The sequence below is a fragment of the Triturus cristatus genome, chromosome 2_1 (assembly GCF_964204655.1).
Source record: "Triturus cristatus chromosome 2_1, aTriCri1.1, whole genome shotgun sequence".
Lineage (NCBI taxonomy): Eukaryota > Metazoa > Chordata > Amphibia > Caudata > Salamandridae > Triturus > Triturus cristatus.
Window position 1 is genome coordinate 1175019338 of NC_140581.1, and position 15568 is coordinate 1175034905.

The 15568-nt window shown below is 47.3% G+C and overlaps 1 protein-coding gene across 3 annotated transcripts in view; it reads left to right on the forward strand.

The window, feature by feature from the left end:
- The window catches only part of GAK (cyclin G associated kinase), a 1898577-nt gene that overhangs the window by 412066 nt on the left and 1470943 nt on the right, over positions 1–15568 (forward strand). For all 3 annotated transcript variants that reach the window (XM_085636622.1, XM_085636624.1, XM_085636623.1), the window contains exon 7: positions 8135–8224. In XM_085636622.1, the coding sequence (XP_085492748.1) occupies positions 8135–8224 (90 nt within the window). The remainder of the gene's footprint in view (positions 1–8134; positions 8225–15568) is intronic.

The window sequence follows — 15568 nt, forward strand, 5'->3', positions numbered from 1 at the left end:
TTTGCAGGACATATTCCGGTGCCCCTAGATACAAGGCATTACTAAAATCCAACCGGGATTGAATTAGGCCTTGTATCACAACTTGCTTAGCTTCAAACGGTAGGAGCGGAAGAATTTTCTTCAGCATTCTGATGATTCCAAAGCAGGTCGCAGATGTCTTGGTTGCTTGGGTGTTAAAGGTCAGGGATTCATCCAGCCAGACCCCAAGGCTTTTTATGTTATCTTTCGGGACGGGCGGTGCGCCCAGGCTAGTGGGCTGTAAGAGGTCAATGGTAGACAGTGCTGCCGGGCCGCGTAACATAAGCTCGGTCTTATCACCGGTGAGTTTAAGGGACGATGCGGTCATCCAGCTTTTGACCTCTTCCATGCAGGTAGTCAGGTTGGTCTGTGCAATATCACAGTTCTTTTGTGCAAGGGAGACCACCAGCTGAGTGTCATCCGCATATGTGATGATCTTAATACCATATGGGTGAACGATCTCAGCCAGTGGTCTCATGTACACGTTGAATAGGGCAGGACTTAGTGACGATCCCTGTGGTACCCCACAGGCCAGGGGTTTACTTGAGGAGGTAAAGTCTCCGTCAAAGACTTGGAATGTCCTTCCGCTCAAAAAGGATTTAAACCAAGCCAAAGCGTTCCTTGATACTCCCAGATTGAGGAGTCGGTGCAGCAGGGTTTTGTGACTTACTGTGTCAAATGCTGCACTTAGATCAAGGAGGATGACTGCCACTGATCCTCCTCGATCTAAGATCCGCCTAGTTTCCTCAGTCACGGCCAACAGGGCCGTTTCCGTTCCATGTTTGGGGCGAAATCCTGTCTGAGAGACGTCAAGTAGATGATTGTTCTTGAGAAACATTGTCAGATGGGAATTAATGTGTTTCTCCAGAATTTTGCTCGCCCAGGGTAGCAGGGAGATGGGGCGGTAGTTGCTGTAATTAATGGGGTCAAGGTTAGGTTTTTTCAGAAGTGCTCTCACCATAGCTTGTTTCCAAGTAGGTGGAACACTACCTGTGGTTAAAGAGATGTTAAGCAGCTCCAACAGGGTGGGGAAAATAACTTGGCTGGCTGTCACCATAGTGCGTGGAGGGGCAGGATCCCATGGGGGATTTTACTTGTTGTATTAGAGATTCTAATGTTTCTAGGTTTAACAGAGGGAAATGATCAAAGGTTATTCGGGAGAGATGATCAATTTCCGTGGAGAGAAAAGGTTCATTAGTGGGAGGTTCCCAGGCTGTGACTGCAAATGACGAATACATTTTATTTATTTTCTGATAGAAAAATTCCGCTAACTCATTGCAGCGGGAGAGAGGATTGTCATTAGGAACCATGGGTGGAGGAAGTTTTGTAAGACTTTTGACAATTTGGAAGATCTCTCTCGGTTTTGATCTGGCCGTCATGATTGTATCGCTGTAATAGGTGGATTGTCTCGATTTTATTTCTGATTTGTTGGCTCCAATAGCCTCCTTGTACGTGGTTTTATCTATAGTGGCATATCCCAGGCGCCACTTTCTTTCAAGCTTTCTACAGTGCCGCTTTTTTGCTCTGAGCTCTTCCGAGTACCATGGAGCTGTTTCTCGTAGCCTTTTTAAGCTGATTTTTTTCACGGGGAGTATAGAGTCAGGCGACTCCCGAATCCAGTTGTCAAATTCCTTATTATCTGATGAGGGATTCTGTGAAAAAGAGGGTCTAGAGGCTGCCAAGTAGCTGGTCCACTGTTCTAGTGGAAGCCTAGACCAATTTCTCATCTTTTCGCGGCCTGGGAGTGCAAAGAACGGGTCTATGTAACGACCAAACAAGAGGGGTTAAAAAGTGGTCTGTCCATGGAAGGTGGATAGGGGGGCCTGTCTTGAGTTCTGTACTGTTGCTAAATACAGGGTCCAGCAGGTGTCCTTTAATGTGTGTTGGGGCTAGAACTAATTGCTCCAACTGAGCTGCAGCCAGACTTGCTATCAGCTCTTCGACCAAGTTATCTAAGCTCTTGTCAAAGTGAATATTGAGATCCCCCAACAACGTAAAGTTGGAGGGAGACGTCGCTAATTCCGCTACAAGGGAGGGTAGTGCAGTGTGAAATTGATTCAATGGGCCTGGGGGACGATAAATAAGGATCCCTGAGAAGCAGTCGTTGGGGGAGAATTTGATGGAAAAGGACAGACTTTCACAGTCCGGGATAAAGTCTGAGACGCAAAGGCACGTATATTGAGTTTTATAAATGATTGCAAGTCCCCCGCCTTTTCCCTGAACATGGTCCTTACGTGCAATTTGATAGCCAGGGAGGAGTGTTTGCACTAGGTCGGGTTCGGAATCCGAGGTTAACCATGTTTCTGTTAAAACGATTGCATCGGGTGCAAATTCGTCCAGCAATAGTGAGATTTCCGTGCTATGCTTCGGAAGAGACCTACAGTTTAAAAGAAACATTGTAAAAGTCTGAAGGTCGGCTTCCTTCTGGGCGACATTGAGCCTTGCATTACAGTGTGGGCAAATAGTAGGTAAGTCCAAAGGGTAATATGGGTGACAGCAGCTTGCTTTCGCATGGGTTCTTAGGCTATGAAGGAGACCCGAGCTGTAATGCTTCCCCAGGACCGTCCGAGGGCCAGGGGTTGTGGCCCCTGGTCCCGGACGGGCGCAGACGGGCTTGCCTTGGGCGCGCCCACGGCGCGCCCTCTGCGCGGCCGGCGGGAGGTGCTCATCATATATTGGAGAAGAGGGAGGGGCCGAACAGCTATACCGCCAACCCAGCTCTACCCCCAATATGGCGGCGGCGTTTTTCCCGAGCCCAGTGCCAATTCGGCTGAGGGGGAGGTGAGTGGCAGGGAGGTGAGGATTGTGCAAATGAGCAGTCGTAAATCACAGCAGCAGATACACATAAAAGATTTCACAATTTCAAAGTTAAAAATTATAAAAATTTGTTTTCGTGCGCAGCTAGTCTCCCGGCTTCCGCCTCAGGAGGTTTCTATCCAGTTCTGATTGATGCGCGGTGTGGGCGACGCTTAAGAAGTCCTGTTAGGGTCGGGAGGTCCCAACAGCTATACCGTCAACCCAGCTCTACCCCCAATATGGCGGCGGCGTTTTTCCCGATCCCAGCGCCGATTCGGCTGAGGGGGAGGTGAGTGGCAGGGAGGTGAGGATTGTGCAAATGAGCAGTCGTAAATCACAGCAGCAGATACACATAACAGATTTCACAATTTCAAAGTTAAAAATTTTAAAAATTATTTTTCGTGCGCAGCTAGTCTCCCGGCTTCCGCCTCAGGAGGTTTCTATCCAGTTCTGATAGATGCGCGGTGTGGGCGACGCTTAAGTAGTCCTGTTAGGGTCGGGAGGTCCCAACAGCTATACCGTCAACCCAGCTCTACCCCCAATATGGCGGCGGCGTTTTTCCCGATCCCAGCGCCGATTCGGCTGAGGGGGAGGTGAGTGGCAGGGAGGTGAGGATTGTGCAAATGAGCAGTCGTAAATCACAGCAGCAGATACACATAACAGATTTCACAATTTCAAAGTTAAAAATTTTAAAAATTATTTTTCGTGCGCAGCTAGTCTCCCGGCTTCCGCCTCAGGAGGTTTCTATCCAGTTCTGATAGATGCGCGGTGTGGGCGACGCTTAAGTAGTCCTGTTAGGGTCGGGAGGTCCCAACAGCTATACCGTCAACCCAGCTCTACCCCCAATATGGCGGCGGCGTTTTTCCCGATCCCAGTGCCGATTCGGCTGAGGAGGAGGTGAGTGGCAGGGAGGTGAGGATTGTGCAAATGAGCAGTCGTAAAGCACAGCAGCAGATACACATAAAAGATTTCACAATTTCAAAGTTAAAAATTTTAAAAATTAGTTTTCGTGTGCAGCTAGTCTCCCGGTTTCCGCCTCGGGAGGTTTCTATCCAGTTCTGATAGATGCGCGGTGTGGGCGACGCTTAAGTAGTCCTGTTAGGGTTGGGAGGTCCCAACAGCTATACCGTCAACCCAGCTCTACCCCCAATATAGCGGCAGCGTTTTTCCCGATCCCAGCGCCGATTCGGCTGAGGGGGAGGTGAGGATTGTGCAAATGAGAAGTCGTAAATCACAGATACACATAAAAGATTTCACAATTTCAAAGTTAAACATTTTAAAAATTTGTTTTCGTGCGCAGCTAGTCTCCCGGCTTCCGCCTCAGGAGGTTTCTATCCAGTTGATGGACAGAATGCAGAACAATGTCATACATTCACCCCAGTACAGCGATCTGGGCCTAAATCCATCGTTTGTTTGCTCACCATGCCATTCCAGTTTGAACCCAGCCATATGCAAATCAGTCTTGACCCTGTGCTTCATGGGAACAGTCCAACCCAAACTGCCAAGCCAGGTCCTCCCTGGACTGGAAAGAAGCATCCTAGGACCGGTTTCGGGGTTTCCCCTCTCTTCAGCAAGGATAGCTTGATTTCAGTGGCATGGAGAGCACGGGACTCACATCTGAGCATACCCGTCCCACTTGGGGTGACAAATTCAAAAACAACAGTTGATGGACAGAATGTAGAACAATGTCATACATTCACCCCAGTACAGAGATCTGGGCCTAAATCCATCGTTTTTTTGCTCACCATGCCATTCCAGTTTGAACCCAGCCATATGCAAATCAGTCTTGACCCTGTGCCTCATGGGAACAGTCCAGCCCGAACTGCCATGTCTGAACTGGGGTGGTGGAGTGAGCTAAAGAATGATGATGGATTAAATCCAGATCAGTTGACTGGGGGTGAGTGTTTGATTTGCTCAAATGCTCAGTCCATTGTCCCCTTTGGTATCGCTCTTTAAAATAATGGCACTCCTGAGGTTCCTCTATGTCCTACAAAATACTCAATACCTAGTACACAAATTCTATTTCCAAGCAATAGAAAGTGAGGTTGGAACCCTGCTTTAGGACGGGATACCTCAGAGAATAGCCATGTGAAGGCTGGAATGATGGCGGGATCGCACTACCTAATGTTCAGGTTTACTACTGGGCAGCGCAATTAGCAGTTAACAATCCATGGGTGCACCGCCTGCAAGATGAATTCGCATATTGACTGGATTCTGGGACCGGAGGGCTATCCTCGAGCACTATATACCAACCCCAAACATCACAACATGACTGGCCCCACTGCACATACAGTTGCACTCTGGCACCAGGTACACAAGCATTTCGGATGGCACTGTAAGATAACCCAGGCTACGCCTCTGTGGGATACTGAAAAACTCAGAATACTACTATGTTTTGATATGTGGGACCAGATGGAAATCTCTACAGTGGGAGACCTGTGGGCCAGAGGAGATGTTACCCCATTCGCGGACCAACAGCGTGATTACGACCTAGCACCCTCAGAAACGTTCTGATACTTACAATTACTGCAAGCTGCCATACCACAGTGACTTGACCTCCCGAAGCGACCTCTCTGGAATACAGATTATTAACTGACTACCTAAACCATAGAGCAATCTCCCTGACTTACCAAAAAAGAATACCCCCCCCCCCCCCCCTAATTACCCTCTGCAATGACTTCAAGAAAGCTGGCACACATACCTCAGGGTATTAAAAGATGAGGACAGGGTGGAAGCCATGGCCTCCCCCTAAAACTCCGCCATTTCGTCAAAACTAGTGCAACTTAGAATATTACACAGGATTAACCTATCTTGTAACACTTAAGTAAAATTGGGGAAAGCACTAGATTCCAAGTGCCGCAGGGCATGTGGGCAGGAGGGATCTTTCTATCATATCCTATTGTACTGCCCAGCGATAAGACCCTACTGGGATAATATGGGACCTACAAGAGGTGTGCTGGTGGATTTGCAGTCCTCGCCTTCTCAATATATGGGACGAAACAGACCTCACACTCAAAGATCAAATTTGAGTTACCATGGGAGCAATGATCACTAAACGAAATGTGGCTCGAACATGAGGGGCATCAACAGCACCAACACTAGTGAAAAGGAAGAAAGACATGGACTAGTGGCTGAGAAAGTAATCGCATATGTCGTGTTGTATGTCAAGGGGGAATTCAGGGAGTAGTCCTAGTCTCTCTCTATCTTATCGAGCTTGCTCTTCCTCTGTTGTCGGGTCTCGTGGTTGGGAGCCGTCGGGAGATGGTTGCTCCTGTTCAGGTGCTGTCAGTTTGTCTACTAGTTGTCCCCATGCCCGGGCTCTGTCGAAGGTGCCTATACCCCATCCTGCTTCTACTAACAGGATCCTCCCTGTCACACTTGCCAATTTTTCGAGCTCGCGCTTCCATGTTCCAACCCTTGGTTTCCAGTTCCTTGTGATCTCTCGCTTGGCTCGTACTAACGCCAGGTCCTGGAATTTCGCAGTCTTTTTGGTCTTGGGCGTATATGGGAGCCAACCCAGTATGCAGTGCCCTGGAGTGCGTGGGATCTTTGTCTAAAATTGTTCCTATAATGTGAAGGACTTCTTCCCAGAATGGTATCAACTTGGAGCATTCTCAGAACATGTGCATCATGTGTGCCACCCCAACTCCACACCTAGGGCACGCCGCCTCTTCAACTTGAAAGTGCTTCCTGATGTGTGCCGGAGTGAGGTAGGCTCTTTGTAGGACATAGTAGTTAATCGATTTAAACTTTGCGTTTCTGGTTGATTTTGGTGTTTTCTCTACTATACTCTCCCAGTCCTCCTCCGAGTTTGGGATCCCCAGGTCTTTCTCCCACTGTGAGCGCAATCGTTCCATCGGCCTCTGAATATCTTTGCTAATTGCCTGTTATAGGCAGGAGACTGTTTTTATCCTCCCCGCTGACATAGCAACATATCGGTAGCCATCCAGAGCCTGGGGCTCCACGACTCCAGTCCCCCAGTGCTTTCTCATACTTATGGTGACTGCCCTGTGTAGTAGAAAGTGACCCTGGGGCAGGTCATGTTCTGCCTGGAAGTCCTCGAAGGGGAGCAGTTAAGAGTCACGGAACAGGTCTCCCACACTCTGCACTCCAGCCTTGCCCCAGTCCTCCAGACCCGCCCAACTCCCTCTATGTGGAAGACCACGAAGCAGAGCCAACGGCAGTTCAGGGTAGTAGGGGATTCTATTATTCGTACGCTGAAGGTATCTGGTGCAGCACTTATTGATCACCTTGGTTTCCTTCGTGTCCTGTGTTGTTTGCCTTCTCACTCGCAGTAATAGTTTTGCCTGTTCTGCCTCAGTCGGTGCAATGGGATATTGAGTCCTTTCGGGGTTCCGCCCCGCACCCAGCCACTGCATCAGCCAGTTGAGCTGTGCCGCCAGATAGTATAACTCTGTCTGGCACCGCCAGCCCACTTGTCACCGAGGAGCATTTCAGCGTGGTTAGAGCCACTTGCCTGCGTCCCGTTCCCCATAGGAACGTCGTAATCATGGAATCTAGGCCCTTGAACTTTGCCCTTGGGATCCAGACCGGGAGGGTCCCGAAGAAGTACTTGGGTAATCCTTCACCTTATACAGCACAGTTTCAAGGTGATAATACCCGCAGGGACATACTTTTGGTATATTTACTTGTATAAGCTAGGTTTGACGTAGGAGCAACACATTTGTACCCTACTTTTTTTAATCAGTCATGCTCCCAAACTACTGTCAATTTCACATCTGTTCCAGTGCCCATTTGGTGTTCGTAGTGAGTATCACTGGTGAGTTGCACAAGGAATAACTTCCTTGCTCAAAGAGCATCTGAAACTAATATTGTAATATAAACCTTTATATGAATTGTGGTAACTACGGTTTAATGCAAACACAAGGAGATGATGGACGGAGTGCTGAAACTTTTCAGACCTCCTCTCCAGTCACAGATCTGGGTTGAATTTATCATCGTTCTTTAGCTAACTTCGCCACCCCAGTTTGGACCCAGACATATGCAAATCAGTCTTGACCCTGTGCCTGATGGGAACAGACCAGCCCAAACTGCCAGGCCAGGTCCTCCCTGGACTGGAAAGAAGCATCCTGGGACCGATTTCAGGGTAACTATGGTTTTATAGCTGCCACAGTCATGCAATTGCAACTCTTTAGTAGCCTGATGCCCATAACTAACATTAATCAAAAACATTTTTGAATAGTGTTCTCAAGAACATCCTGTTTCAGAATAAACGTGGCTTGCATCCTTTTATTTATTGCCAATGGAATAAACTCTATTAAATATTTGACACTTATTTCTACTTGTCTTCTTCTTACAGATTGCAAGAAACACTACACCAATGTATAGGACTCCAGAAATGATAGATTTGTATTCAAATTTCCCGATTGCAGAGAAGCAGGACATATGGGTAAGTATTTGTGATTTGTTTTTTTTAATAGGGCTCAACCAAATCTGTATTTTAACCATTGAGAATTCTCAAAGTGGAATCAAACATTATTGATTTTTTCAGTACTTAACTCATACAACTAGCTTTAAGCTTTTTGTTTAGAAAGGTAGTCACTAATGATTAGTGAAGGAGGTTGTACAAGCCCAAACGTGTAAATGCACAGACAAACACTGCCATTTTTGTGGTGTTCTTATTATCAGAAAGGTAGAATTGCAGCATGTAGCCATTCTAATATGGTCAGTGCTCCAATGGACATTTGAAGAGACTTGACTCTACTCTTGCTGTTTCCGTGTATCATTCAATTTTGTAGTGTGCTCTCTGCTTTCTGCAAAGCTGAAGGCTTGAAACATATTTGTTAGGCTGGGAGGTAGTCTGGAGTGTTTGGTTCTAAACCAATTTGCCTTCATTTTTTGTTGAGCTCCCTTAATCATTATGGTGTAGATGATGGGGTACATGATTTTAGATGAAACATAATTTTGATGGCTTTTGGTTTACCCCACAAATAGTTTAGTAGGCTGGCTAAGTACATGGTGCACACTTATTCAAGTGACACACCTTGCACTAATCCAGACAATACTTATGGCGATTTTAGTGGTCTTTGATAACCTTTGAGAGCTCTCAAAGTGGTAGCTGTGGAGAGCAGCCATCAGGCTTTTCTTGAAGGAGCGTAAAGCAGCTTGCTATACCAGCTTTAATCAGTAGTGTCAGTTAAATTAAAAAAAGAACCACACAGTGTGTATATACAAATAAATATTTTTATTACACAACACGCTCATTAACACATTGGTAGATCTCCTTCACGGAGATATCAACACAATACACAAGAATACTTTGAAATAATCAGGTAAGTAGCACAAAAATAAACTGGTCTCCTGGGGAAGACCAAACCATGTGTTAAAGTGAAATACGAACTGCAAATGAAAACGGGACTAGGACTAAAAGACTCGGAGGTGCTGGGGACCCAAGGAACCACCTAAGGCAAATACCCAGGAACCCCACGGAGGCTGTGTGAAGGGTGGAAACACAACTGCGTGCCCAATTGAAGTCAAGGAAGAAATCATAGTTGCTGTTTTAAAGAAAGAGGACCCTTCCTGGAGGACCTCCGAGAAAAGCCTTTGGAAGACAGAAAGTTGGCGAGCCACCCCACCCATGGATGCTCAGGAACCAGGTTACCTGCACCAGGTAAGCCGTTTGGATAGTATTGAAGTAACGTCCGAACCTGCCGTAGATACCAATGGGAAACTTTGTAGAAGATGTCTCTGGAGAAGACTGTGAAGGAGTCCAGTGGAATCCAAGGGTGGATTGTTGATGAGAAGAACCTGCAAGCAAAGAGGACAGAGTCTGTGCCACTTGGTTGTGACCAGGAGGCATGGAAGCTCAATGCCCACCGATGTCGGGAAGTTTGGAAGAGAAGGTTTACCCTGGTGCTGCAGCTTAACAATATATACAAGAGGTAGTGGTGGAATATACAGTAGCACATAAATTCCAAGTAACAAAAATATTTGAATGAGTCCATGAACAAATACCATTATTGGTGCCCCTAGAGGTAACGAATCATAAACACCTCACTACCACGGATGTCACCACATAGTAGTTCAAATGAACTATCGTCTCAGACTTAGCAAAACAGCTGTACCTCGGCACTCTCAAAATTTGTGTTATTTATTTATAGATAATGAGACATGTCTATGTATTAAGAACTCAGTATAGCAGCTCACAGGAAATCCATCCAGAGAATCAATTATGCAAAATTCAATTTAATTTTCAAAAACACTGTCTTATTTAAGATACAGTTATCTGTTTAGTGCAACACAATCCAACAAAGAAAACACACATATATTGTTTCAGGTCACACAGTACTATTACAAATTGGCTTTTGGAGGGCCCATTCTTGACACCTCCTTGTTGGCAAACGAAGATGTCAGCCGACTCGTGTTTCCTTACGGTTGTAACTTTTTCAAGGCTTCTATGTTTGTGAATTTCAACTCTCAAAATTTGGAATGTCGACCCAACGTATAATGTTAAAACGTCATTCAAAAACAGAACCTGGAAACCCTTAGGTTGGGTAATGCCGGTATCCAACCATTCATGGAAAACACCCACTTCAAGGATCATAAATCCTGTAGGGGAAATATTCAGCCCACAATAATAGGCACATGCTTTCTGTTGTAATCTGATACGTCTCCCACTCAGGTAAGATGTGGATGAGTGTAATTAGAAACAGTTTAATGGCATGTAAACCGGATAAAATATTCAATGTGCGGTTTCACTCCTTAGTAACAAGAGGATGAACCCCTGGGTCATGTATTTCTGTAACACCATAGAAACTAGTGTGTAGGCCTAACGGGCTGCAGTGTACCCTTGGAAGTGAAATTTAGGAAATGTATGCGGCGTACCCGCCATATCTCAGTATTTACGCCCTAAATCCGGCATTTTGAAAATTAAATTGAATTTTGCATAATTGATTCTCTAAATTGATTTCCTGTGAGCTGCTATACTGAGTTCTTGATGCTGAGGAAGACCAGGAGCTGAGCACGAGCTGTCCCATGTCAGATGTCGGTGTCTAGGTGGTCGGTATCTGGCGAGAGCACCAGCAAACCTTGGTAGCCTCAACTAGCATGGAGAACGAAAAAGAGAAAATGTTGGGACCAACAAGGTCCAAGGAACTCACCAAGGGCAGGAGAGTCGGAGCCAGCCCTGAGCAAGCAGGGGAGCCCACTGCAGCAAGAGAAGACCCTCAGGAGAACCCACAGGCAAAAAGCACAGGAGTTGCAAGAGGACCTCAAGCAGTTCACCAAAGTCAAGGGCCTACAATACAGGAGGTGCAAGAGTGACTCTTCAGGAAGTGAGAGGCTGGAGCTTATTGTAGCTCGAAGATCTCTGGAGTACAGAGCCAACAAGCCTTGGAAATGGCAAGTCGACGTGGTGCACAGGGTTTTTTTTCCAGCAGCCCCAACGAGGTATTCTGTCCTCCAAATTGCAGGGAAGACCGGTCAGGCCTCTAGGGAGTCATAGAACCACCACCTGTGTTGAACCTCGGGATGTCCATGGGACGTCAGGAGCAGCAGACCGCTCATCTTTGTTGCAGTGCCTGCAGATGCAGTGTACTGACTCCTTGTCATTAATGCCCACAGGTCTGTTGAGAACCTGGATGAAGCACAGACCCATACGACGAAGAATTAAAGAATAGCGAGACAAGAAGCAGCAGGAGTCTTCCTTGGTACAGTCTCGGTTCCAGTCGAAGTTCAGTGCCAGAGGAGAAGCCAAGGGTTTCTGAGCTGCCTCAAACTGGGGAATGCAAGGAGGGCACCAAATGTGCCCTTCAAAGAAGTCTGGATGAGCTGGCAAGCACCCCCACCCAATCCCAGTACACGAAGTCCTTTCTGGGAGGTGGTCAGACCTCTGGTCACACCTCCCTGTGATAGGAAACCTATTGTTTTACCTTCCCCTGCTCAAACTTGGCTCAGCAGCAGGAGGGCAGAATCGTGTCTGTGGTCGGCAGCAGCACTAGCTTCCTGTCAGACCCTGAAAGGCTGTTACCATGAGTACAGGGGGTCCCCTAAGGTGCTCTCAGTACATGGGTTCATACTTCTAACACTCGGATTGGTGTTGGGCTATGATTCCAACATGTTTGACACCAACCATGACCAGGCTCAGTGCAGCCATTATATAGTAAGAATCAAAGTTGGGATAGTGCCACCCAGACCATCGATCAAATAACACTTGAATGGAAGAAACCATAGTACTGTTCACTCTGTTGGCTTTGATTTAACCTATTATGTTTAATCTTTCACCCAGGGTATACACTCTGTTATATCACACCTGTGGATATGTTTTTAAACCTTTTTTAGGTCTCACCTAGCGTTGCAGCTCATGCGCTGCCCGCTTTGCGAGGCATATTGTAGTAGGGTATGTTTTAGAAGTTTTGTGGAAGCCCCGCCCATATTTTTCATTGGCTGGCGTCATCATCCATGGTAAATTCTGGCTTCTGATTGATAATGAGGCTTCTTAGTCCCTCCTTGTTACCTCCCTGTCTCCTTTTTAGACCGCCCATCAGGACTGGATTTTTTACTTGCGGCGTTAGACTGTCTCCTTTATTAGTCCGTCAGCACTATAATGTTTTTTATTCAGCTTTGGTAATGGCTACCAGCAGACGTGAATATGCGTGCACAGACAGGCAGGAAACGGAGCACAAGAGCAGCAGCATCGCGTCAGTGTACGGATGTGGATTTGAACCTAGACTAGTATCCTGCAGCTGGAAACAGTGATGCGAATTCTGATTAATACATAAAACCGCCCTCACTCTAAGAACACGTTGTGCTGACTCTGATGTTGGCTTTTACTTGGCAACGCTAGTCAGTGTTGCCACTGAACACGTATCCATTCACCGAGGAGCACATGGTGTGTGTGGGGTGAAGCCGAGACTTGGCTCTACTTCTGAGTGCACCAGTCCCTTGGGCCATGCACTAGCCGTACAACACTTGCATTTCATGGCCTGCTGTGGCACCTGTGAGGTCTTTTCCACAACAAACAAAAGACAGCACCCTTAGGCTGGCCCCAGCAGCAGGAGTCAGCCCACCAGAGAGACCAGAAGATCTTGGCTCTTCCTCTCTTAAGGCGCCAGTGACCCCATCAAGCCGTCACCAGTGTGAAATCTCATAACAAAAAAACAAAACCCACTGCCTGAACAGCGTTCAAATACACAGAATATCTCGCCCCACTTCTAGGAAGCTCCTTAAGTCATCCTGGAGTCAAGGTGTGAATTAAAGAGTTTTTATCACAATTTAAACTGATACATAAAATTAGTCTGTGTGTTGAGTTTGCGAGATCATAAGCAGCCTCAATGGGCTCTAGGAAGACACATGGGTGCCACATTCGTGTGAAAGCGTGCACATTATGCTTCATGTGCACACAGTGAAATGCCCCCCTGTATGATGTTTTGGGCAAGAGGGAAAATAGCAGCCCGGAGTGATAAAAGGTTGCAAATGCTGGTTGAATGCCTTGGGCTCCACCCACTCCCCTCAGCACACCTGTCTCATCTCTCTTCTCAGCACATCTAAGCTGCTAAAAATGCACCCGCTCGCCCGCACCACAGCACCAAAGGTAAACACGGACGGTGGGGGGAGAACAGGGGCCCGGGGCTGGCAATACTCACGTAGCTGTGGGTGTTGGGGAAGGGTGGGGGGGTGCGGAGGGCCCGCAACAAAGGCCCTGACATTTAAATTCGAATGTCCGCTCCAGCACCTCTCTGACACTCCGTGTGTCCTTGAGCATATCGGCTACTGTGAATTAGCATAGGTGCACGGGCCAGAGCAGTCTGGTATGGCACGCGCTGGGGCTGAAGCAGGCAGTGTGTGGGGCAGCCCGATCTCAGGGGGCCTCGTCGTCGAGGAGCCGGTGAGTGGATCAAAGGGCAGGCATGCAGACTGAGACTCGGCAGCAGGTGCGGGAGCGGACACGGCCACAGGATGCGCTCTGTGTGGGCGGGGCAACGGGCACTTACCCCAGGATGCAGGCAGCCTCCGCGAGCTGAATGCTCTCCCGTTGGGCAGGGAGATACGTGGGCGGGCGCAAGCAGAGAGGCGTCGGCAGCAGGGCAGGCGGTGCGGCCGCAGAGGTCTCGGGCCCAGAGAGCGGCAGGCGCCGGCCAGTACGGACCTGCGCGGGTGGGCTCCACGAGCGCCTTGCAGGAAACCAAGTCAGCGGCAGAAAAAAGTAGGACCACGCGGGTAGGCACCGCACGCTCCCGGCAGGAGCTGGACAGGTAGGTGGGCACACGTTGGACCGAAGGTCAGTACAAACAATTTACAACAAGCCTGTGCACACATATAGAGTATCCAAAGTGACCTCCTTTCAGTTTAGTATAAGGTCGAAAGAGAAATTTTGAGAAACACATGAGTTAAATAACATTCAGAAGCCACTTAAAGCCCTGTATAATACCGTCTGTCAGACCCTGTTCGGGGTAGGGACTAATGGCATGCAGGGTGGGTACCCTGTGGGTTGGTATTTACCATAGTTTATACCAGGGCTTGAAGTGTGATGAAAAGTGGGTGTGGGCGGTCGATTTTCTTATACAGCACTATGGGCCAGATGCATCAAAGGGTTTTGCCCATTCTGTGTCTATGGGAAAATGTGTTCATGCATATGGCCGTATGCGCTCTAAATTGTATGCTGAGCACGGTATCCGCTTTAGGGACACCGCGCTCAGTTTTCAATTAAAAAAAAAAAAACGTTGACCGTGGCACCCGCTTCAGGGACACCGCACTGTTTATTTTTTATTTTGTATAACTTTAATACGGAGCGCGGCGCCCACTTCAGGGACACCGCGATCGGTTTCTTTTTTTTTTTATGCCTGGAGACCCCTCCCCCTCCTGATGTGTACCCAAGTTTGGTACACAAATGCACAGAAGAGCCAGACATTTTATGCTAACAAAAGGGCCTGAATGGAGCGTGGGCTAGTTCCTTTCCCTTTACCGCGCTCCCTGTTGTTTTCTCTCATATGTGGGCGTCCCCCCACCACCCTCCATGATGTGTTCACCTTCAGGTGTTTCTATCCAGCGTTGACGTCTCGCCCATGTTTTCCCCCAAGCTACACGTGTCTCTCTATCTCATTTATTTGCTTTGTCCATGGTCCACCTTTGCACTCTTTCTCTCGCCATTTGCTTTTATCCACTCCAACCACTTCCTCCACGTTGCTTCCAGCACCCGTGTTCTCCGTGTTTCTTCCCTTTGCATACACTTCCGTGTTGCTCCTGCCTCCCATGATGACTCTTCCCACATCTCCTTAAAAACAAGCATTTGCATTGCAATAGGTCCCACATTTACACAAGTTTGAGCTATTGGCATTGTAAATAACAATGTCTTTTGTTTATGTTTTAAAAACCAAAATCTAAATAAAAGGCATTGTCATTTACAATGCCTATAGCTCAAACTTGCGTAAATGCGAGACCTATTGCATTGCAAATGCTTGTTTGAATAAATCACTGATCCTTTTTCTTGAATCGTAGCATTTTTTCTTTGCTTGCTTTTGTAGGAGACAAAACTCAGATAAAAACACAAAACTAACATGACAACATTTCTTGGATGCACGTAGAGAATTAATCCAGAAGACAATTTATATACAACAAAAATGTCCCCACTACTTAAATACAGTTAAATTATTAGTTTTCGAATGTGTAACAAAATATGTAAAGTTGCCTATCTGGTGTCCTGTAGTTTGCTGTCTTTGGGACCTTCACCATTTACTTCCTCTTGTGTGTAGTGCCAAACGCTACTACTAGGCCCTGTTGTGATTGGGGTCAGAAC